Genomic DNA, 25,596 nt, shown 5'->3' with positions numbered 1-25,596 from the left:
AATTTGTATAATATCAATGTAAATAAATGAATATCGTTTATTTTCATAAAAAAAATAAAAAATAATAATAATAATACTCATAAAATGCATTTAACCTATTTACGTGTTTGTGAAGAAAAGTTACCGTTATGAGTTAGCATTTGTATTAATTAAGACAAACACCTAAAAATACGTTATACTAAGTTAGTGAAATTATAACGAACTAATAATCTAATCCTTGACTTTATATTATATTATGTAGAGATTACTTGCCGCCGTACATACATACCAGACACGAAGCCTATCGACATCACAGAACCAAAAGCTACACTCCCTTCCCTTCACTCTCACCCTTCTATTTTCATCCACATAAACAACCACGTCAATTTTTCTCTTTCCAATTTCCAATTTCATCTTCAAAACTAAATGGCTTCAACTAGTAGAGGAGAAAAAACAGAACCTAATACATCCTCCTCAAGTTCTCAACGACGCCACCAACTTCAAATCACTACTACAAAAGAACCTGAACAACAAAACAACAACAACAACAAATCAATGAAAAAAGCAATTGCACAATACACTGAAGACGCACGTCTCCACGCCGTTTTCGAACAATCCGGCGACTCTTTCGATTACTCTCAATCCATCCGTCTTACTACAGCTGCCCACTCTCAATCCGTACCTGAACAACAGATCACTGCTTACTTAGCCAAAATCCAACGTGGCGGTTTTATTCAACCTTTTGGTTCAATGATCGCTGTTGATGAACCTTCTTTTCGCGTTCTGGCTTATAGCGAGAACGCACGTGATATGCTTGGTATTACTCCTCAATCGGTACCTTCACTTGAGGACGATGATGAGTCATCGTCCTCAGGTTTTAATATAGGTACCGATGTGAGGTCACTTTTTACTCATTCTAGTGGTGTTTTACTTGAGAAAGCCTTCGCGGCTCGAGAGATTAGTCTTATGAATCCTATTTGGATTCATTCTAGATCTACTGGGAAGCCTTTTTATGGTATTCTTCATAGGATTGATGTTGGTGTTGTTATTGATTTGGAACCTGCAAGATCTGAGGATCCTGCTCTTTCCATTGCTGGTGCGGTACAGTCTCAGAAATTGGCTGTACGCGCCATTTCTCAGCTTCAATCACTTCCTGGTGGTGATGTTAAGGTTTTATGTGATGCTGTTGTTGAGAGTGTTAGGGAATTGACTGGTTATGATAGGGTTATGGTTTATAAGTTTCATGAGGATGAGCATGGTGAGGTTGTTGCTGAGAGTAAGAGGATTGATTTGGAGCCGTATATTGGTTTGCATTATCCTGCTACTGATATACCACAGGCGTCGAGGTTTTTGTTTAAGCAGAATAGGGTTAGGATGATTGTGGATTGTAATGCTTCTCCTGTTAGGGTTTTTCAAGACGAGGCGCTTGTGCAGCCAGTTTGTTTGGTGGGGAGTACGCTTCGTGCTCCTCATGGTTGTCATGCTCAGTATATGGCGAATATGGGGTCGATTGCTTCGTTGGCTATGGCTGTTATTATTAATGGGAATGATGAAGATGGTGTTGGGATTGGTGGTACTGGAAGAAATTCTATGAGGCTTTGGGGTCTTGTTGTTTGTCATCATACTTCTGCTAGGTGTATTCCTTTTCCTCTTAGGTATGCTTGTGAGTTTCTAATGCAGGCTTTTGGGCTTCAGTTGAATATGGAGCTTCAGTTAGCCGCACAGTCGTTGGAGAAGCGGGTTTTGAGGACGCAGACTCTGTTGTGTGATATGTTGCTTAGGGATTCTCCTACTGGGATTGTTACTCAGAGTCCTAGTATTATGGACTTGGTTAAGTGTAATGGGGCTGCTTTGTTTTATCAGGGAAACTACTACCCGTTGGGTGTTACCCCGACGGAGTCTCAGATAAGGGATATTATAGAGTGGTTGTTGGCCTTTCATGGTGATTCGACGGGTTTGAGTACTGATAGTTTGGCTGATGCTGGTTATCCCGGGGCTGCTTCTCTTGGGGACGCGGTTTGTGGGATGGCTGTTGCGTATATCACTGAAAAGGATTTTCTTTTCTGGTTCAGATCGCATACGGCAAAAGAGATTAAATGGGGTGGTGCAAAGCATCACCCGGAGGATAAAGATGATGGGCAGAGAATGCATCCTCGTTCTTCCTTCAAGGCCTTTTTAGAAGTGGTGAAGAGCCGTAGTATGCAGTGGGACAATGCAGAAATGGATGCAATTCACTCCTTGCAGCTTATCCTGCGAGACTCGTTTAAGGAAGCTGAGAATAACGATTCAAAGGCTGTTGTGCATACCCATATGGCAGAACTAGAGCTGCAAGGGGTGGATGAACTGAGTTCTGTGGCTAGAGAAATGGTTAGGTTGATAGAAACTGCAACCGCTCCCATATTTGCTGTTGATGTCAATGGCCGCATCAATGGGTGGAATGCAAAGGTTTCTGAATTGACGGGACTTCTGGTAGAGGATGCTATGGGGAAGTCTTTGCTTCATGATCTTGTGTATAAGGAGTCTCAAGAAACTGTAGACAAGCTTCTTTCTCATGCTTTGAAAGGTATTCTTTCTAAATTTATGGTTCCCATTCATTGGGTTTATTTGTCAGGAGAACTCTGATTAAACTATTATTATTAGGAAGATCATATTCATATTGTTCTTCCATGTTTTGTCGAGTCCTTCCTATCTGTAATTCACAAACATGATGGGTAGAATTTAGAAGGTTAGATGAATACTTTGACTGTAACTAATACTCACAAAGTCTACCTCAAAGCAATTTTTTCTAATAAAATGAATGACGATTTTTCCGAATTCCCGACCACAAATGAATGGATGCACAATCATGCTATGAATTGTCTGAGTCATAGTCATTGGTAATTCAGTAATGACTGAAATTCGGGCATATATTTCAACTGTGTAACCATGCCATGCTTATAAAAATGGAAAAGGTAGAAGAAAATAAAATAAGCCAATCCAATCCAGATTTCATGATGGTTGGGCTTTATGGTCTGCACGGGTTGAGTACGAGTATGTGGGAAGGTGGAAAGTTGGGAATGTAAATCACCTTACACTTGTTCGGTATAACATAAGTATGAGATGTTGGAAAATAAAATGAATATTTTCTCTTTGGAACCTAACTTCAGTTAAAAACCATTTCACATTCCTCCATCTTTGGCTTACCTATTTTCCACCTACTCTCTATTCAAGCAGATTTAATGTCATTGAGCTTTGAAGTAAACTGCTGCCCACTGCTATAGAATGTCTAGTTTGGCTCTAGTAAAAGTAAGATATTGGTAACTGGTGGTACAATTGCATAACTTGAATTTAATTTAGTACAGGTGAAGAAGATAAGAATGTTGAAATAAAAATGAGGACGTTTGGCCCGGGGAATCAAAATAAGGCAGTTTTTATAGTGGTGAATGCTTGCTCCAGCAAGGATTATACAAATAATATAGTTGGAGTGTGCTTTGTTGGTCAGGATGTTACTGGTCAAAAAGTTGTCATGGACAAATTCATTAACATACAAGGTGACTACAAGGCTATTGTACATAGTCCAAATGCATTGATCCCTCCCATTTTTGCATCGGATGATAACACATGTTGCTTAGAGTGGAACAATGCTATGGAAAAGCTCAGCGGTTGGAGCCGTACAGATGTAATTGGCAAACTGTTGGTGGGAGAGGTTTTTGGTAGTTTCTGTCAGTTGAAGGGTTCAGATGCTATGACAAAATTCATGATTGTATTGCACAATGCACTTGGTGGACAAGACACGGACAAATTCCCATTTTCATTTGTTGACAGACATGGAAAGTTTGTGCAGACTTTCTTGACCGCAAATAAGAGGGTTAACATGGATGGTCAGATCATTGGTGCTTTTTGCTTTTTGCAAATTGTGAGTCCTGAACTTCAACAGGCTCTTACGGTCCAGAGACAACAGGATAGTAGTTGCTTTGCTAGGATGAAAGAGTTAGCTTATATTTGTCAAGAAGTAAAGAATCCCTTGAGTGGCATACGCTTTACAAACTCTCTTCTGGAGTCTACATGCCTGACTGATGAACAAAAGCAGCTCCTTGAGACTAGTGTTGCTTGTGAGAAGCAAATGTTAAAGATAATACGGGACATTGATCTTGACATCATCGATAACGGGTGAGTTTTCTTAGCAATCATTTAAAATATTTTGATTGTTCTAGCAGGCAATGTTAGAGTTATATAATTTGGTTTATATAAATCCAGCATCATTCATGTGAAAGCCTCCTAGGCTTGAAGCATGACGAACTACAGACTAACAATTCAAAGCTATGTTACACAACTCCAGATTTTAAATTAAAATAAATGGTACTTTCACATCGGATTAGGGTAGGAAGAATAGGGTTGGACATTGTTGCCGCACAGTCCTAGAACCAAAATGACCATGTAAAGTTGTGATTATTTCCAATACTAGATGTTTATGATTTGTTTGTCGGATATTCTTACACATATAGTGGAAGAATACCAGAGAAATATTTTCTATTTCCATTTCCTGTTTCGAATTTTAGTTACACAAACTTTACCTTGTTTTAATCATGTATGTTTGATCTAATTAGGAGAAGTGCTAGCAACACTCTCTTTTGAACACTCTCTCTAATACTCACTCTCTTATTGGTTTAAATCATTGTGGGTCTACACTTCGGAAATAGAATCCATACAAAGTGGTGGGACATACATTGATTTCATCCAATGAAAGAGTGAGTGAGAAAGAGAGTGTTGAAAAGTGAGTGTTGCTAGCATTCCTCATTTAATTAGTTCATTTGTAGCTTTCTGTCCTTTTCATATCGTTCATCTAACAGAGTTTAAAGAATCACAGCTAATGATGTTTTTAAGAATTTGCCCTTATGCTATTATTATTCTCTTCTTCTCCCAAAGTGTGAAATTTACCTTATGCAGCAAACACAAGGTAGTACAAGAAGGTCGTTTATTTTAGAAGCTCTTTCTGACTGACTTTGTCTGTATCTCTGTTTATCAAGTGAAGTTTTTTCTTGATTTGATAACAAACAGCAACATTTACCATATCTTGATTATCTGTAGCTATCAAAATACCTGGTTTTACATGATTGACAATGATGTGAATCAATCTCAATTTACCTCTATGATGAACATATGTAGTTCCTTCTGGCTAGGATATGTAGGTTTTATGATGAACATATGTGAAGTGCATATCAAACATCAATTCTTTCCCTGTTTACCATACTTTTCTAATTGGTTGATCCTCTCATGTTTTGTGTCCTTTTCTATGTTATCCTTAGCGTGCACCCTTGCTTTAATGTCATTTTAAACTTAGAGGAAGGCAAGATTCATGTATATATTTTCTTTTTTATTTAGGTCCCTGGAGCTTGAAAAGCGGGAATTCTTGCTCGAGAATGTCATAAATGCAGTTGTTAGCCAAGTAATGTTATTGCTAAGAGAAAGAAATTTACAGTTGATTCGTGATATTCCTGAGGAAATCAAGGCATTGGCTGTTTACGGTGATCAATTGAGGATTCAACAAGTCTTGGCAGATTTCTTAATGAATGTGGTGCGCTATGCACCATCTCCAGATGGTTGGGTAGAGATTCATGTATTTCCAAGAATAAAACAAATTTCAGATGGACTCACTCTTCTGCATGCTGAATTTAGGTATGCAGGCATAACTTTCAAGTCATTTCCATTTTTTTTTTTCCTCAAGTAAGTGGTGTACACTTAGATATGACAATTACAGCCTTTATAAGAACCTCAGGTTCAAATCCAGTCTTAGTAAATGTGGAAGGTGAGCGCTAGGAACACCCTCTTTCCAACACTCCCTGTCTTATTGGGCAAACTCAATGTGGGTCCAACACTTTGGAAATAAGTCCCACATAAAGTGGTGAGACCCACTTGGGTTTAATCCAGTTGGAGAGTGAGTGTTGAAAAGAGAGAGTTCCTAGCACCCCTCGGTGTGGAATATAAATTATGTGATATTTGAATATTTTAAACCTGTATATATTGTTATCCTGAACTTTGCAGGTTACTGGATAGAGTTTTTCTGTACTTTTAATACTCTCTAGAAGAACCTTAAAAGAGTTGTTTTATTAACTTCCCTTTTGGTCGCTTGACAAAATTCTTTCTTTCCAAATTGGAAATATATTCTAATTCTTGGATGTATATATTTTCACTTGTAATTTAGTGCCAAAATATGGGTGCTTTTCTATATATATTCAACTCTCACTAAACAAACAAGTACTACTTTCAAATGGATACAGTTTCAGGGATTGTGTTTGCTAGTAATAGAACTCCTAAGGGCAGAAGTTATATAATATTAGTAAATTGTATTTAATATATTAAATAGTAACTGTTACATCTGCAGTAACTACTATCTGCCAAACTTCCATATAACTGCTAGGTAGTCAGAATTATAAATATATTCTGATAGGGAAAGAGGGGGCATTGGGTATTTTGTATGTGGGTTGGTTTGGGAGAGACTAGGCTCTCTGATTCCTAGAGGTTGATTACTTTTCTGCAGTTACTTTCCTGTATCAATAATAATACATCACGTGCATTCCCTTATTATTATGCTATAATCTCCCAAATACCATAGAATTATCATTGGTATTTATTCATATCTGAACCATATCTAATAGTGTTTTATTTCCATTTTTTATTGTGAAGGATGGTATGTCCTGGTGAAGGTCTTCCGCCTGAATTGATTCAAGACATGTTCCATAACAGTAAGTGGGTGACTCAAGAAGGTTTAGGGCTGAGCATGAGCAGGAAGATTATAAAGTTAATGAATGGCGAAGTCCAGTATGTCAGGGAGGCAGAACGGTGCTACTTTTTAGTTGTTCTTGAACTACCTGTGACGCGGAGAAGCTTAAAAAATGTTAATTAGGAATTTTGAAACTGTAATATTAAAGTCCGAGCCCTATTACTCATGTTGACCGTTAGATAGTTTCTTGCCATATGTATACTCAGCTCGTGCTCACCTAACAAGACAACTTAGGGTACAACCATTTGAACAGGCTGATTCGGTCACTTTTCCCAATTACATAAAATTTTACTAGCCAATTAGATTGTTGTTTTGCACCCTGACAAAACTTGTTCGGTACAACATGAGAGGAGCTGTTGATTTGTAGCTAAATGTAACCTGAAATTTTCCTGATAATGTTATGGCAGAGATCGCCGATATGTGTGCACTTCATGGCCAAGTGGGTGTCCAGCGACAAATTTCAAGAAAATGTGTACATCATTAGCAGCTGTAATGGACTCCACTCCATGGTTGGACTGAACTGCATCCGTCTCCAGCTTTATCCTCTGTACTGAAAGTAACTGCTTATATCATGTTTTTCCTAGTTCGCAAATAATTGTAAAATCTGTATGCCAAGATCTGTTCCCTACCTGATTTATTTCGCCATCACTGTACAGCCCTTCCTTATCTGTAGTCAAAGCTAGGTTATCCTGTAGTGTTTGGAATGTGGTGAAAACTAGCTTCACTGAATAAACAATAATATGTAACCCACTCACTGTTACTCTGTGAGTGTTCATACTCTGCACATTGATAAATGAAATAGTAGATGGTCACATTGGAACTGACTTCTGAGTTTGGACTAATTTTATCTGTATGTTAGGGGTTTGAGTCCTTTCCTAGATCATGCATGGCAAGAGTCTTATAGTACTAGGCAAGGTTACATTGAAAGATGAATTAGTCACAGCTGCTAGTACAGAAAACATTAAGGAGTGAGATGAGTGTCCTTAGAGAACTCCTAAGCAGTTGCTGTTAATTGGAGATTTAACATGCTTGAAAATTTGAGCGGTATTTACTATTTGTTCCTTGGTTTCCTTTCAAAAATGACAATTATTGGTTGAATGTTGTGTTTTATTTTTTTTCCTATTTTCTAACTTAATATGAAAGGATAAGAAAGTTCTATCACAGAAGTTTAGGTCTCCTTATGCATGATGAAAGACCAAATAGGAAACATTTTTGCCAGAAAAATAATTCTGTATTGGTCCTTTAAAGATTTTTAACAAATTGGAACCAAGCATGGATTCCTACTTGCTCTGTGAACTCTCAAGATGATTCTGCATCTCTAAGCTATGTAGTACAGACACGACAACACTCCTAATGTTAAAAATATAGGACATCGACACCCGACACTTATATGAACATTTATAGAATATCAAAATTGAAAATGAAATTATGTATTTAAATTGAGTAATTTATTTTATATTAAAATAAATTATAAAACAAGATCCCTTGGTATTTCACCTTCATCTCTATCCCTACCGAAAAACTGAAAATAATGCAATTAAATCGAAGACATTTAACTCACCCATTAACCATCATCCTTGAATACGGTAGAGGATGTTTGTATGTGGAAATATGTGTATATGTACAATTTTTTCAATTATCAAAACACTATTAGAAGTAGTTTGAAAACCTTTCGTGTTCTATTTTTCAGGGGTCCATTTTCACCGTAGATGAGTCTATTGATGTGTTTGAGGAGTGTCCAATACAGTGTTGTTAAATATTGGCCATGGTGGATATGGATGGTGGGGTTTTGGTTTTCCACCATGGCCAATTTTGTGAAGGATGGCGGCATCATGACGCCATACTCGGATATGATGGCGCCATATGTTGGATTTTTAGCTTTCTGCCGTGGTTCACCACCGATAACATTGGTCTAAAATATGTCGAAGTAAAAAATAAAATAAAAAATTTAGATCATTTTAAATTATTCAACACTTATCATATGAATGTCAGACACCGACGCGTAAAGCACGCCCAATTCAAGGGTTTCTGTGATTCATTGCCTCTAAGCAAATGTATCAAAACAAGTGATTTCCATTGATCACCATCCATCCATATGCAGGACTTGATGTTGGCCTCTGAAATTATTTGAAAAGATTTAAATGCTCAATACCATCCTTGTAGTTTTGTGCATCTATAGCCTAGGTGTCAGCATCTACCTTGGCCTCTATAATGTTAGTTTCCTCATGTCCTAAGTTGAGAATTGGTTGTACAGAGCTTAATATTACTAGTCGTGAATGATTGATTAATTTAGTCTTGTAATGGTCTCTGAAAAATACACCTATTATATCCAACTGACACGTGTGTCTGTGTCTGAATTTTAGGAAGTACACTTTCCAACGTTGCACTGACATTGAAAAGTATTAAATGTGATGTTTTTGTGTAACATAGGTTGAGTACATTTCAACACTACTTCTATAGTCTAGTTTAGGAAAACTTACTAGTACTATATGTAAAGATTCTGTGTCAGTTTTATCTGGTTAAATAATGGAATTAATTATTTGGTGGTAAACCATAATTGGCTCCCCAAAAGCTTCTTCACATTGAGATGATACTAGTACTATGTTAAGATGCTTATCTTTCAATCACCCTTATTGGTTCAAGTGGAATTAATTATTCAGTTCAAGAAAACTTTTATGTCTTTTTTTGATGAAGATATATGGCCACATCATGTCAGATAATTGTTGCTTCACCATTTTCCATCACCACCAGCTAGCTAGTAGCTACCATAAAGAAGATACATGTATAGTATTTTTTTGATAAACAGACACATGCATGGCCTTAAATAGATAACAATTTTATGCTAGTTAACATTCTTTTAACATCTTTGTTAAAAAAAATATATTTATACATCTATTTACATAGATTTCCAAGTGAAAATTAGTGTAGACATGTGCAAATTAATTCATACACTTCCTAAAGGCTAAAGTGTAATTGATCCAAAAAGATAAAAAGAAAAAGTGTTGCTGGTTTGTGTTATCTAGTCGTACATGGGACATGATCTAACGTTATCTGAATGACCAATTACCATTTTTATTTCTCAGCCACTTTCTGGCCATGGAAACTTTACAGCAATGCCAACTTTTTCTACATATAGGATTTGGATAAAGGAAAGGAAAAAAAAAAAGAGCAATTGGTAAAATAAAAACATCAATGATATAATCCATTTGAGGTTGGTCTAGTGGTTGACTTGAGATCTTGCAGAAACAAATTTTATATACATATATGAGGAAGTCGATATGATAAAATATTAGAAACTTATGATTATTTTCAACATATATAAACATCAATGTATTGTTTCTGTTAAATAAAATTTTATTTTATATACAAAACATCATTTAATATTTTTTTAACTAAAGAGAAATCGCTATTTATAAGGAATTAAATACAAAGTACTACTACAGACAAAGATAATGGTCCATAATAGAAACAAATCAAAGTTTATAAACCATGATTAAAATACCAAATCAAAAGCTACAAAAATGAAAATACCAAATATTCATAATAGAAACAAAACAAAGTTTATAATCCAATCCAACCAACATCGATTAGCCTTCAACATCCTCCAACATTGTTCTCAAGTAGCTCAAGTTCGGATCCCCAGTTTTAGCCTCATTAGCCAGTGGGATCTTCTTAAGAAGATCACTCCTCTTTTCTTCTATAGGGTTGAGTTCCTTTTGCCAACCCTGAATAGCAGCATCAACCTTTTTAATCAGTGAGTTCATGAATTCAACAATTCGAATATTCTATAAGTGCTTTTGAGATTGACTTAAAAGGGATAAAGACCAAAGAGGTTGAAGCAATGTTAGCAGCAGAGAAAGTTATTGAAGAGGATAAATGAAAGCACGTCTTATGAGTTAAGTCCAATGAAATTGGTTTTGGTTTAATTGTTCTCATAAATAAATATATATATGGGTAATGCTAGAGACCACCCACCCATAAATGAGAAGGTGTTCATTCGCATACCACACCTAGTTGTAAAAGACAAAAAAATCATTATCTTTCTTCGTTAGTGATTGAATGCATATAACTCTTAAAGACATTTCATCACATACACACATTCCTTTTCTCTCTCTTGCTGTCAACCGAACATTTTGTTGTTTGTGTAAAGAATGAAAAAAATTTCTTGTGACTTTTTGACTTATGTTTTGGTACAAATGGCTTGGACTTTTAAAAATAAAATTTGTGTTCCTGTTAATCGTCACTGATGTAATACTTTTTTTTTTTTTTTTACGAACATAAGCTTTTTTATTTAACTCAATCTAATTTATTTTATTTTATTTGGAAGCATTGTTTTTTTTAAGAAGTATTTGGAAACATTATTACTCATATATGATTGATGTTAGTACAAAATTAATTCCAACTTCTTTTAAAAAAAATAAAATAATTCCAACTTGTGGGCTTTTGGATGGAAATAGGATAGGATAAAGCAGCGGAAAATGAAAAGGGAAAGTAGGAATATTTTAGTAATTAATTTAGATTACAATTTTGCCCTTCTGTCTTCACTTGTTTTTAAAGAAAGAGAATGATTTTTTTTGTCTTTTACAATTAAGTGTGGTATGTTAATGAACACCTTCTCATTTTGTTATCTAGCCCTCTTGGGTTGGCCTAGTGGTATTGGATTGAGACCTGCAAGTGTGCTCCTCCTCGAAGATTCATGTTCGATTCTCCGCAGTTCCAATTTAGGTAGGCTAATTTAGCTTCTTCAAAAAATTAATTAAAAGTTATATATTTAATGTAAAATGCACAAGTTTTAAAAAGAAAAAAAGAAACTTACTTTTGTCAAAAAAAAAAAAAAAAAAACTTGCTACGTGCAAATTTGCATACGATAAAAAAACTATTTTATTCAAGAGTCATGTTAACTTCTACTTTTAGGACACTTGTTAAGGAACCCAAAAATATAAAATTCTCTCAAGTTTTGCGCATTCTACGAGTATATTTAATTAATTAACTTGTGCCTTAAGCTTTTCTCTTTATTTGATTAAAAGTACTTGAAGTTATATAATATTATACATTTACCCTCCTTAAAAAAAAAATTATACATTTACCCAACATCTCTGAATTCATTAGATTTTTTTTTTCTTCCTTTTTGTGTTCATAAACTACCTCATTTATTACTTATTAACAAACAATAGAAAAGACACGTAATAATCTCTGTAAATTCTAGCTCAATTAAGTTGAATTCAAAATACCATTTTTTTCTAAGAAAATAAATTTTTATCCAAATTAGTACGGAGATAATCAGACATAAGACTTTGAAGAGAGAGACACATTATCAAATTATAAGTTAATACCACCAAATCAACTCAAGTGAAGAATTCAAAATACCATTACTGAATGTGTAGATTGTAGATAGTGATTGTCATTTCATTTACAAACAAATAAAATACACAAAAAAAAAAAATATTTAAAAAAAAAAATAGAAGATATATTGGAGTAGACAAAAAGAATCTAAAATGTATTTTAATATGGGTGATTTTTTCACAAAAGCCACCATCTCAAAAAACAATAAACAAACAAACAAAGAAACAAAATTAAGAAAAAAAGAAACCGAACACAAACAAAACCTTGTTGACCCTTTTTTACAAACCATATCATATCTATTCTCTTCTTGTTCTTCTTCTTCATCTTCTTTGAATCTTTGCAATAAATTCTCAATCTTTGAAACTTTTCATCAATCTTTATTATTCATATTCTTCAAAAATGGAATCTCCAGAACCAGAAGCAGAGCTTTTGAAGAAGATAGAAAGACTAGAAGCTGGTCAAGTTCATCTCAAGCAAGAAATGTCAAAGCTGAAGCTTTCTCAACGTAGAAGGTCTCACTCAGTTTCACCACAACGTTCAAGGTTAGGTGCTTCTGCTTCATCTGCTTCTTCTGCTGCTTCTGCAAGTAGTAAAGGATGTTCTTCACCTCTTCAAAGAGAAAGCCGTAGTAGTCATGATCCTCAAAATGGTGGTGGCAAGTATCTCAATATTTTGCAATCAATTGGTCATTCTGTTCATATTTTGGATCTTCAATGTCGTATTATATACTGGTTAGTTGATATTTTTTGATGGTTTTTGATTTTTTGTTATGTGGGTTGGTTTCTTTTTTTTGTAAATCTGCATTAAAGAAATGATCTTTTTTGTTATTTTAACCAAAGGGTTTTAGGTTTTAGTTTATGTGATTGTGAATTTGTGATGATCATTTTGTATGTGGGGTGTTTAATTTTGTTGCAAATCTACATTAAAAGAAATGATCCTTTTGTTGTTTAAGTAAAAGGGTTTTAGGGTTTAGTTTGTTTGATTATGATGATGATCATTTTGCAAGAATCCAAGTGGTTAAAATCTATATTTGGTTATGTGTGGGGTGTTTCCATTTGTGGCAAATCTACATAAAAAAAATTATCTTTCTATTTGTTGTTAAAAAAAGGGTTTTTGGGTGTAGGTTTTGTGATTGTGATGATCATTTGGGAGGAAACCATTTGTGAGTTTCATTTGTTGCAAATCTACATTAAAAAAGTTGATCTTTTTCAGTTTTTAGAAAAAGGGTTTTTAGGGTTTAGTTTGTGTGATTGTGATGATGATCATTTTGTAGGAATCCAAGGGGTTAAAATCTATTTGGTTATGTGGGGTGTTACATTTTGTTGCAAATCTACATTAAAAAAGTGATCTTTTTGTGTTGTTAAATAGAGGGTTTCTGGGTTTAGTTTGTATGTTTGTGATTGTGATGATGATGATGATAATTTTGCAGGAACCCTAGTGCTGAAAATCTATATGGTTATACAGCAGAAGAAGTTCTTGGTCTCGATGGGATTGAAGTGCTTGTAGACCCTAGTGAATTTGATATAGCTAACGATATATTCAACCGTGTGAAAATGGGAGAGAGTTGGACTGGTCAATTCCCTGTTAAGAATAAGATAGGGGATAGGTTTGTAGTTGTTGCAACCGATACACCTTTCTATGATGATGATGGAAGTTTGGTTGGTGTCATTTGTGTCACAAGTGATTCAAGACCTTTCCTTGAGAACATAGTTCCTTTTTCAGCTAGGAAGAATGAAGAAAAAGATTCAGGTGTTAATTTTCCTAGAATTGCTATTACAAATAAACTTGGTCTTGATCCAGAGCAGCCACTTCAAAATGCTCTAGCTTCTAAGATCTCAAATTTGGTTAGTATTTGTGCTTGTGTTTTTTTTTGTTTATGTTTTTAGGGTATATTTTAGCTTGGTGTGTCTTGATTTTGTTGTAATTATTAAAACAGGCTACAAAGGTGAGTAACAAAGTCAAGTCTAAAATCCGGACTCGAGAAAATAATGTTAATGGAGAAGGAGGGAGCAGCGAAAGTCATCATTCTGAGCACGGTTTCTCAGACTATGGTCATTCTGACCAGAGAGAGGATGGTGGTAATTCCAGTGGAGCTAGCACTCCCGCAGGAGAGGTGCCTCCAACTCCTTTTGGTTCATTCTCTCGCGCCGAAGAGAGATCCCAAGGGAAAACTATGAGAAACTCTGGTGATGAAAGTGAAGAAAAACCTATACACAAAATCATAACTTCTAGGGCAGAAGCATGGATTCAAAAGAAAACTATGTCATGGCCATGGAAAACAAATGACCGGGAAGAATCCGAGGCAAAGAATGTTCGTGTTTCTTGGCCTTGGTTGCAGGGTGATCAAGATAAAGAACCAGCTAACCAGAAGAATGCGTCTTCTGGATTGAAGCCTCCGGAAAGCCGGGCCGTTGAAAGTTATCAACCTGTTCAAAATGAAGCTACAGGATCCTGGTCCTCCTTCAATGCGAACAGCACAAGTAGTACTAGCAGCTGTGGGAGTGGTAGTGGCAGCAGTTCTGCTGCCAATAATAGAGTGGATGTAGACAGTGATTGTCTAGATTATGAAATTTTGTGGGAGGACCTGACGATTGGAGAGTCAATTGGGCAAGGTAATTATGTTTTAAAATGAAGTGGCATGCTTGAGAAAATCGACCCATTTATTTTTTGATAACATTTTCAGTTTTCATTTTCTAAAATTTATGTTCATTTTATATTTCTAACGGTGAGATGGAAGACTCATGTAGTGAACAATTGTGATAGAGAAGATGGATGACAAGCTAGAAAAAAAAAAATCATTTTCAAGAAACATGGGAAGAAAATGGTCCTTGAGCTTTTATTGTATCCACAGATATACCAAAAACATGTTTAAGGAATCTTGACATATTAGATGTACTTCAAGTTCTTATTTTTAATTTTTCTTCTTGTTTAAGAGTCCTGATATTTGACTCTGTGCTTGCAAAACCCAAATATTGAGTCATCAATGGTTATCATACATTGGTGTGCTATATATGTTTTTTGTTAACCTTCTATTGTTGCTTTGCAGGTTCTTGTGGAACTGTATATCATGCTCTGTGGTATGGATCAGTATGTTCTTTTCTCGAACTTTGATTTCTGGTTTTAAGTTCATTTGTTATCATAGAGGATATTATACCAAGCAATTTATCAGAACTTAAGGTTTAACATAAGTTTTTCAGATATACTGTAAAACTGTTATGCCGCTGCTTGAATTATCAGTATACCAAAGTCCTTTAATGTGTAAAATTGAACACTGTTTAATGTATATGACAAATGTAAACTAAAATTAGCTACTGCTATTCTGATTTCAGCTTATATTCATCTTTCTGCAGGATGTTGCTGTTAAGGTTTTCTCAAAGCAAGAATATTCAGAAGATGTTATACAGTCCTTCAGACAAGAGGTGCGCTCTCCGGTAGTCTAATTTGCTTATGTTTGGAAATCGACTAAATTTTAATGTTACTAAGATGAGGTAGTCAGCTTACATTTAAATAAAAAATTGCTATGGGTGCTAAGGTACCTGTGAGAGAGAGAAATTGACAAAACATAATGGAATGTTGAAGCTTTCACTTTTATTATGATAAGGTTTTCAGTGGAATCATCTATCTATTTATATATATTTTTCCTTCTTCATAATATGTATTGCTTTTATCACTGTCTTATACCTATCCACATGTCTGATGGATGTCAAAGTTTGTTTGCTTTTATCATTGTATGATACCTATCCACATATGTGATGTGAACTCAGTCCGGTCGACCTTCTATACTCGTTAGATTGTGTCATTAAGTTGGGCTACTGCTATTGTTCTCCATCCACAATCGGTAACACTGGACGAAATTGAGCTAACTTTCTTACGAAGCTGTTTCTCTGTAAGCTCAAGTAGACTCACTCACATAGACTTGTATTGACTCGCATCGAATCATGAGATTGAGGACTATTGGGCAAGCATAGTGTAATATGGTTATTTCCTCCCAGACATGCCAAAAATCCCAAAATGCAATAGGTGAATGATAAGGCTCCATAGTGAAAAAAAAACATTAACCTCATAATTGTAGCATAAATGAAGTCATAAACCTAAGAAAACTAGCAAACTCATTGTTGCAGGTTTGCAGTGAACCCAACATGCGAAAGAGTTAGATGAACCCGACTTTGATGAGCTGAAACGTAGCCCTACCGAGCTAAATCCACCTTCCTTCACTCTTTAGTTATTTTGAACCCTGTTGTTTTTCAATTTGACCATCAACTTTGAACTTATTGTGCTCCCTTTGTGTGCTGTGTTGTGAACTTTGTGAATTAGACCATCAATCAATTTTAAATTGTGCTGCTATTTTTGTGTATTAAATTGTGTTTAGGTATCGTTTCAAAATTGTGTTTAGGAATTATGATAGGTTTGTTAAGCAAAAAAATTGTGTTCGCTTAGCCAAAATAGATTGATAAAATCTTCATTCATGCTACCCAGAGATAGCCTCTGGTCTTGTCATACACTCATCTACTTCAATCAAAATCTTCATTTACGTAGATGTGTTGTAGTAAATTAAAACTGTTTTGTTTCATAATTGGAGGGATACCGAATTCATATTAATAATAATGGAGCGACATATAGAGTATATCGTTTGTGTAACATTGATATCTTAGAATATATATGGCCAATGTAGAGCTATATGCGTAACAAACATGAACTTGTTCCATAGCCCTTGTACTTTTCTCTTTGATTACTTTGTGTAACATTGATTTGAGTATATACTCTGTGTAAAGGTGTCTCTCATGAAAAGACTTCGCCATCCAAATATTCTTCTCTTTATGGGCGCAGTGACTTCACCTCAGCGTCTATGCATTGTAACAGAGTTTCTCCCACGGTTTGTCCTGAACTTAATTTTGATATGTCATGAGCATTTTGATTCTCATTTATTGTGCCATATTCCTCAATTTTGATTTGTGCTGATAGCTGTTGCATTCATTTGTGTGTTTTTATCAATTCAGCGGAAGCTTATTTCGTTTGCTTCAGAGAAACACGTCCAAACCTGATTGGAGACGACGAGTTCACATGGCCGTAGATATTGTGAGTGATTTTAAACTGAGTTATTAACAAAATCTCATAGATAGATATCCATTCTTATGGCGCTGATGTTTATTATTTCTGCAGGCACGAGGTGTGAATTATCTTCATCATTGTAACCCTCCAATCATCCATCGAGATTTAAAGACTTCAAATCTTCTAGTTGACAAGAATTGGACTGTGAAGGTCTCCCACTTGTCACTTTTCTTTCAATTCTCCATATGTTGAATTATAGCATTTTTTTCTACATAGATACACTTATTCATATCTAAGCTGAACAGGTTGGTGATTTTGGTCTTTCACGTATCAAACATGAAACCTATCTCGAGACTAAGACTGGAAAAGGAACGGTAGGCTTATATTTTTATGTCTTACTAGATCTGTTTGAAATTAGTCCCTTTAAATTGCCGGCGTGTGAAAATATCTTACTGATTCTCCTCGCATTTTTCTGCTTTGTAGCCTCAATGGATGGCACCAGAAGTTCTCCGTAACGAACCCTCAAATGAGAAGTGTGTATGCTTTTATACCCTCAATTGCTCTATCTCTCTATTTTGTATTGTTACTAAAATTCCACTTTGGATATCTATTTTTGCTGCTTGGGAAATTCAGGTCCGACGTTTACAGCTTTGGGGTGATAATGTGGGAACTTGCAACAGAAAAAATCCCTTGGGATACTCTCAATGCAATGCAGGTAATGTTTTCACTTTCATGTGTACATGAACCACAGAAATTTATAAAATTAAATCGATGCACAAAGTGATGTAATAGTTAAGTGTATTAAATGAAAAACCGCTGCAAAATGGATCATTATAACGTGGCAGTTTTTATTGTCATCTCAGGTTCCAAATGCCTGTTATTATGTTTCACTGTCTGTTTTGAGCTTAGCTGGTACATATATTAACGACATTTTCTCTAATTTTTGCAGGTTATTGGAGCTGTAGGATTTATGAACCACCGGCTAGAAATTCCGGAAGATATTGATCCACAGTGGGCTTCTATAATCGAGAGTTGTTGGCATACGTACGATTTCTTGAAACTCTGTTATTTTTCTAAATTTTAATATTTTTCTCACTGCTCTTAATTTCCAAACACAAATCTTATCAACCTTTGGAGAAAAAAATGAAAAATACTTAACATGGATTTTCACATTTCTTTCAATGGATACTTATTTAAAGACCAACTTCACTTACTTTTCATATTAAACATTATTTGTCATAATATGCTATTAACTTGCAACTCTGACTCTTACCATCAGTGATCCGGCTCTCCGACCAACATTCCAGGAACTTCTGGAAAGGCTTAAAGAACTTCAGAGACGGTATGCCATTCAGTTCCAAGCAGCCAGATCTGCTGGTGGGGAAAAGACTCAAAAAGAGTCCTAGCTGATCCATCTTTGAGAGTTTTTTCTTTTTGTCACTCGCGGCGGCTGATGTATAAGGATTCTTTTGCACATATCTTACAAACTCATTCCTCATGAGAAGATGAGTTGGTACAAACAGCTGGTCTTGAAGCTCCACAACATTAAATCTTGCCAAACTATTGTAGTTATTTTGTGTTACCATAGATCGTAAACTTAATAGTGCTGCTCTATGTTTGGAGTCTTGTGAATGAGTTTCTTATTATTATTTTTCATTGTAATGTAATTTTATATGGAAAATGTTTGTACCACTTTTAATTGTACAAAAGGTAGAAGAAGAAAACAAAGGTAAAGAAAACAAAAGAGCTTTCATTTTGTTACATAGAACTGACACTTTTTAGTTCCATTATCCTTGTTGGATTATCCACAATAACTTGAAGAGGTTCCTGATTCATTTTGTTAGGATTTTTATTGCTGTGCTGTAGAACACAAGTGTATGCAGTTAAATCAATTGCTAGGAATAATAACTATTGTGATAGACACTGCTAATTTGTTTATTTTCTATATATTTAACTACCATGACAGTTTCATACTTTCATCGATAATAACAATATGATGTATAGTGTACTGGATAATAACAGTATGATCTAGTGTACTACATTGATTGATGTTACTCAGATAATCAATATATACCTGGCACTGGCTAAAGTTGACACGTAAGTAGCTCGCGTCCGTCCTATACTTTAAAATGCTGACATGAGAGTATGACTAAGGACATCTTCGTAGTCATCAGTGGCCAGCGGCGGCGGATGTTGCCAGATGCTGGGAGGAGCAATGTCAAATCCAGGTTGCATCATCTGAATCTGAAATTGGAATTTTATAATATGATGATAACTAGTTGGGGCTGAGTTAAAAGCCAAAACCTGTGAATGAGGTTAGTAACGGTTCCATTATTGTTACAACGGTAATTACGTGCCAACAATTAAGATGGACTTCATGTGCACAATATCTTCCGTCAATTAAAGGTGCCATGACATGCATGATAATGCAACTAATAGAAAAACCGATAAAAAGATTAACTTGCATAAAAATTTGATGAAATGAGGATCAATGTAACAACAACAAAAAAATCAGAAGGATCGATATGATTATGGTTATTTTAAATTCTAAGTGTTATTAAAGAGGATTTTTTTTTTTTTTTTTTAAAAAAAAAAGAGGATATTTTTGAAGAGAATATTTTTTTTTAATAGCAAATGTTTTTTGTTTTTGAAAAATTTAATAGCAAATAATTAGTTGTTACATTAATCAAACCAGTTCAGCTATCCCACCACATCCGTTTTGAACTTTGATGTGTAATACTATTTAGCACAAAGTACAATCTTATGTTATCTACAATAATACTATACTATCACATTATAGAGATCAAATGAGTTGGTAAAAATACAGAGCTTAAAAAAAATAGGCCGTTTTTTGACAGTATATTTTAGCATAAAAAATAGCTATGTTTGGTAAGCTTTATAATTTATTGGCTTAAAAATAAACATGCTGCAAAAATTTTCAAGCATTAGACAAGGGGATGATTGCTTTTTTTGCCCCTCATGTTCTGAAAAAAGGCCTCTCAAAGCGTATACTCCAAGAGGCTTTAGTCAAAAAAATGCTGATCTAACGTGCGTTTCTATGCTCCAAGAATAGTTGCCAAGGAAGTACCATGGTTTGAGATTTTATCACAGCAAGTAACAAAATAGTTGGATTGCCCAACAAGCAACACAATATGGAATGACAAAACCGTGGAAGGCTGTCACATTTGAGTGGAAATTAGTACAAGCTGGTATGATGGTGACAAACTACATGTCCAACAAGCAAGCACACATAGATGAGAAACATGATGATCTTCATGAAGCACCATGTTTCACCATTAAGATAATATGAACTTCTTTTGGACCAGAAAATTTGAGGGGATGGGGGTTATTACAAAGTCAATAACATAGTTCAGATTTCCAATGAACTATCATATCATCTCATAACATATCATAGTATACACTTGAGGTTCAAATTTCAATGCAAAACAATAAATATAAGCTAAAATAAATCACATTCTGAAACATTGGCCCTTGTTTGTTTCTACCACACTAGTGAAGCAAATGACGAATGGCAGCAACTGCATCACCTTTATGCTCACGCAAGGTCCTTTCAGCCACCTTTTTGTCCAACTGTTATATAAGAAAAGTATGTTAATTGATTGGAATGTAAGTAAATTTCTAGATAGATTTCGGTACAATCTGTTGAAGAAGTTACCTCTAGTTCGTTTGCAATTATATCAACATCTGCTGCATTTATCTTAACAGCAGCTAATTCTTTCTCCCTATGATTCAAGCAAAATACATACCACAGTTTAGAGAGACAAGGAAAACAAATTTACAAATACAGGCAAAACAGGAGTGACAGTGGAGCTTTGAATTCTATAAATAACTTCAGGGGACATTTTTTAAATATATAATCATGTTTCACTCATGTTAAAATTAAGGGAAAAGCTAACTTGTGCCCTTAAGGCACAAGTTAATGATTCAAATATAGTAACTTTTTATTGGAATGTGTGTATTGAATTTAATTTTTAAGTTTGTAATAAATTGTCCTTCAAAAAAAAAAAAAGTTCGTAATAAATTGAATGCACAAAATTTCAGAGAATAATTCTACTTTTGGATTGCTTAACATGTGCCCTAAGAGCACAAGTTAGCATGACCCTAAAATTAAACCTTCAGAACTGAACAAGTAATACAACATATAATACCAGAACATAAAAAGGTACATCATTACAATGCAAAGGAAAGCAAACTTAGTTATTAAACATTAAAAAGTGTAATCAGCTACAAGTATCTATCTTTGTTGTGCAAATGAATTGTGAAAATATCAAAATAAGAACAAAGGCACCTCCTATGCTTTTAGACATTTCAGATTAAATACACAAGTTGAAAACTGGGGCAGTTTTTAGGGTGGGGAAAAGAGAAAATGATACTAAATAAAGATCTAAGTATAAGATCGGCTATATAAATTAAAAGATGCCATAATGCCTGCCACGTACCATGTCCGAAGACAACCTATTTACCTCTAAATCTCTATGGATTGACCAACAATTTAATGGACTTCCTCTATCTCTTACTGTATGACTCCCTACTATCTTCTCAACACTCCTAACCATTGCTTATACAGGTTTCCTCCGCACATGCCCAAAGCACCTAAGACCGAGACTCTAACATGTTTTCTACAATATGAGCTACCTTATCTCTCTCTAATCATTCAACTTCTATGCCCATATTTTTCTGCGTAGCCACCAATCCGTTATAAGATTCTCATCTTTACAGCACTAAATTTTCTTGTTGGTTGTATACCATCCAATATTCAATTCCATGCAATATTACATACAAATCTTGTAGCTGAGCAGTAAATTTTCCTTCAGGTTTGAATGGTACTTCTAAGTTTCTTATTACACATGAAACATTCCCCCATTTGATCCACTCTACTTAGATCCTATCCCCAGCATTTTAATTGTGCTTGTGCCACCTTCAACCAAATCAACTTTATTACCCAGTGAATAAACCCATCAAACCAAAAGGCCTAATGGTCTTTCATCATCTTTATTCTATGTGTAATTTAACCCCAAATTCAAAAATTAGCAATTTATCTCAAAATCTATTTGCAACAACCACACCGGTTTTTCACAAGGTGGGTCGGCTACATAGATTACCTGATACCATAAATCCCTTCCCTGCATCAAATTTAAAGATAAATTGTTTACCTCTAAATCACTATACTTGGATTCCCTTTATTTCTTACTCACATGCCAGACAGCCTAAGATGGGACTCTGCCATGTTTTCTACAATGAAGGCTACTCTCTCTAATCATTAAACTTTATATTCCTATTTATCTTTGTAGACACCAATCCAACACAAGATTCTCATCTCTACAGCACTAAATTTCCTTGTTGGTTGTATACCATCCATACCAGTATTGTTTATGCAGCATTACAATTCTTATAGCTGTGCGGTAAAATTTTCCTCAAGGTTACTTTGAGTGGTACTTTTAAGTTGCTTATTAGTATTACACATGACACATTCCTCCTTTTTATCAATTCTGCTTACATCCTATTGTTTACATCTTCCACTATCTTTTCATAACTTTGGATGAAGGATCCAAGGTACTAAAAGCGATGAATTACAGCATTATATATGCTCCTCTAATTTCCATATTTTAAGTCAGAATTGCATTCCATACACTTATTGTACTTAGGTTCTGTTCGAACTGGCTTATTTGAGTTTATCTACTGACATAAACACTTACGAGCCATGACATGACACTGTTCGAAAGAGCTTATAAAAAAAAAAACGTATGACATGTCCATAATATGTTTCAAGCTTATTTTCATAAACCCTCGACTCAAGAACACATTTGACTTAATTTTATCATTTTTTATAGAAATAGCTTATGCATAAGCATATATAAGATACATGGTTTAATTATTTAGTTCTTCATCCAAACTGGGCATTAGGTTGGAATATTGTGTTTCCAACCCTTACCTTTACATCTCTACATTTTCACTTAATTTTTCTCCCAACCCTCCAACTTAACATCTAATCTAACACAAATTACCCTTATATAGAAAAAAAATTAATCTTTACGAAATTAAACGTTTATTTCAAACTTATAAAAGTTCATCCTACACCCCCACCCCCAAAAAACTACACCCCCTCTAATTCCCAATAACTAAAAACCTCATTCTCCCAAAATTTCACACAGAATCACAATACATCAAAAACCCACAAAGAAAAACTCAATCATGTTAATTTTTGTTTACCTCAAACGCATAGCATTCCAATCAGCTTCAGCGGAAGCAGCAATGGAAGCCATAGCTTCTTGAACACGAGTTGAATCAAGCTGGCGATCTTCAACGCGGTCAGTGAGTTTGTCGAAGGCTTTACTCTGCTGTTGCATGTCTTTGGAATCAACCACCATCTCCACTCCTTCGTCTCCACCTTCCATTTTTCTTCTTCCTCTTTACAACTTCTGATTCCGTTCTTTTGCCCTAGAAAATTTCAGAAACGCTAAACTACACTGCGAGGAGGATTGTGTTTTTATAATGCTGCAGCGATATATTAAGGTTTAAATGCATTTTAACCCTCTAACTTTTAAAAATATACAATTTTAGCCTCTCAACAAAAAAAATTAGCAATTTTAACCCCTAACTAAAACATAAGGGATTAAAATTTGTTGAGAAGATTGCATGTGTCTCAAAATATAGAGCTAAAATTGTTTTTTTTTTCTTGTTAAAGATGAGAGACAAAAAATTTACTACCTCCGTCCCTAATTGTAGGGTCCTTTTGAAAAAATAACGGGAATTAAGAAAATTAAAAGTGATACTCCCTCCGTTTCAAAATACATGTCCATTTTGGAGAAATTGCACTAACCAAGAAACCAAATAAATTTTGTTATTTTTGATGAAATTATGTGTATATTTTCTATAATACCCTTAACCATTTATTATTTTATTCTATTTTTTCTCTCTCTACAATAAATATTTAAGGGTATTATTGAGAAGACAATAATTAATATTGCATTGAAACTTGAAAGAGACATGTATTGTGAAACAAAATTATTCTCCAAAATGGACAAGTATTATGAAACGGAGGGAGTAATAAATTTGTGTGTAATTACTATTGTTTTTATAAATTTGTCCTTTAAGAGAGAGAGTTGGTGTATATTTTCAATGCAGTATTTAATGCTGATTGAAGAAAAAAATATAAAATAAATAGGGGTATGTTGGTAAAGAATTAATTAATATATTTGAAAATAACAAAGGGGTCTTATAAAAAGAGACAAAATAATTTCTCAAAAGGATCCTATAATTAGGGACGTAATATTTTATAAAGTTATGAGGGAAAATTATTAATTTTTTGTTAGGGGTCAAAATAATAACTTTTAAATAGTTAGATGATCAAAAGTGTATTTAAGTCTAATATTAATTAATAATTCATTCAAGTTTTAGTGTGGACTTGGGCCTTTGCTTCCTCGGTTTAGGATGTTTTAAATAACAAATTCTGCTCATTATCTAAATGGTTCCGCTCATTCCAAAGTAAAAGTTCAAAATGCCCCTACGCATGTTAACATGCGTAGCGTGACTTAAGTTGCGCTAGTTATAAGATAAACGTAACTTAAGTCACGCTACGTGCTGTAATTAGCCCAGGCAGAGCCTCATTCTGCCTCATTTTCAAACAACACACACAAATCTCATTTTTCTCTCAAATTACCTAACTCCAAAATTCCTTCAACTTCAAATCAAACAACACTCCAACATTCCAACAACAAGAACAAGTAATTTTTCACTTAAATTATGTTGGTATGATAGATTTTTTCACTTAATCTAGAATTTTTTAGGTTTATTGTTTTGTTAAAATTTTAATTTTTTTGCAAGAAATGATAGAATGTTACATGCAAATGACTTATAGTGCTTAATTGTAATGATGTTTAGATACTATGTTAGATTTTTTACACTTAGATTATATTTTTTTAGATTTAGGGTTTGTTTAATTTTTATTTTTTTTTGCAAGATATGACCCAATGCTACATGCAAATGAGTAATATTGCTTAATTACTTAGATGTTTGCATGTTTATGTTGTAGTTATCATTTTTAGGGTTTATGTATAATTTGCACTCCAAGTGTTTGATAAAATGTTGGAATGAGTTTTTCATTGATTGTGTTTAATTTCTTATTGTGTAGATTTGAAGCAATGGCCGGGTGGGTCGACGTTCATGCAGAATTCAACGGCAGAGAACCTCAGAGGTGGAAGGTTCAATGCCTTGATGTAACGTTAAGAGGTCTTAAGGATCAACTGAATGAATTCAACCAAGGAGTCAACCCCAGAGACACAAGGAGGGTGGAATACGTTCGGTATAAACGTCCAATGCTCGACGAGGGGAGAGTATCATTCACTTGGGTGGAGTTAAAGAACGACGAAAACGTTACGAGCATGTTTTGGGAGCACAACATGTTCCATTGGATCGATATGCGGGTAACGTTGCTGAGATCAACT

General features: G+C 34.6%; 3 protein-coding genes across 3 annotated transcripts; 2 read left to right on the top strand and 1 right to left on the bottom strand.

The window, feature by feature from the left end:
- Positions 1-252: 252 nt before the first annotated feature.
- Positions 253-7,563, top strand: LOC11420025 (phytochrome B-2). Its single transcript, XM_024776229.2, has 4 exons — positions 253-2,542; positions 3,321-4,128; positions 5,341-5,634; positions 6,643-7,563. The coding sequence occupies exons 1-4, from the start codon at positions 406-408 to the stop codon at positions 6,860-6,862; spliced, it is 3,459 nt and encodes a 1,152-aa protein (XP_024631997.1). The 5' UTR covers positions 253-405; the 3' UTR covers positions 6,863-7,563.
- Positions 7,564-12,295: 4,732 nt separating this feature from the next.
- LOC11420023 (probable serine/threonine-protein kinase DDB_G0267686) lies at positions 12,296-19,054 on the top strand. The gene is made up of 13 exons (XM_003594684.4): positions 12,296-12,813; positions 13,512-13,926; positions 14,019-14,694; positions 15,129-15,169; positions 15,433-15,501; positions 16,855-16,955; positions 17,080-17,158; positions 17,243-17,341; positions 17,437-17,505; positions 17,615-17,664; positions 17,765-17,846; positions 18,081-18,175; positions 18,411-19,054. The coding sequence occupies exons 1-13, from the start codon at positions 12,482-12,484 to the stop codon at positions 18,535-18,537; spliced, it is 2,235 nt and encodes a 744-aa protein (XP_003594732.1). The 5' UTR covers positions 12,296-12,481; the 3' UTR covers positions 18,538-19,054.
- A 1,232-nt stretch (positions 19,055-20,286) lies between these two features.
- Positions 20,287-23,638, bottom strand: LOC11408792 (huntingtin-interacting protein K). The gene is made up of 3 exons (XM_003594683.4): positions 23,363-23,638; positions 20,808-20,874; positions 20,287-20,722 (listed from the first exon to the last, which is right to left on the bottom strand). The coding sequence occupies exons 1-3, from the start codon at positions 23,545-23,547 to the stop codon at positions 20,642-20,644; spliced, it is 333 nt and encodes a 110-aa protein (XP_003594731.1). The 5' UTR covers positions 23,548-23,638; the 3' UTR covers positions 20,287-20,641.
- Between the last annotated feature and the right edge of the window lie 1,958 nt (positions 23,639-25,596).

Source organism: Medicago truncatula, chromosome 2 (genome assembly GCF_003473485.1).
Source record: "Medicago truncatula cultivar Jemalong A17 chromosome 2, MtrunA17r5.0-ANR, whole genome shotgun sequence".
Taxonomy (NCBI): domain Eukaryota; kingdom Viridiplantae; phylum Streptophyta; class Magnoliopsida; order Fabales; family Fabaceae; genus Medicago; species Medicago truncatula.
Note: the sequence above shows the minus strand (reverse complement) of the source record. Positions and strands in the feature narration are given on the sequence as shown.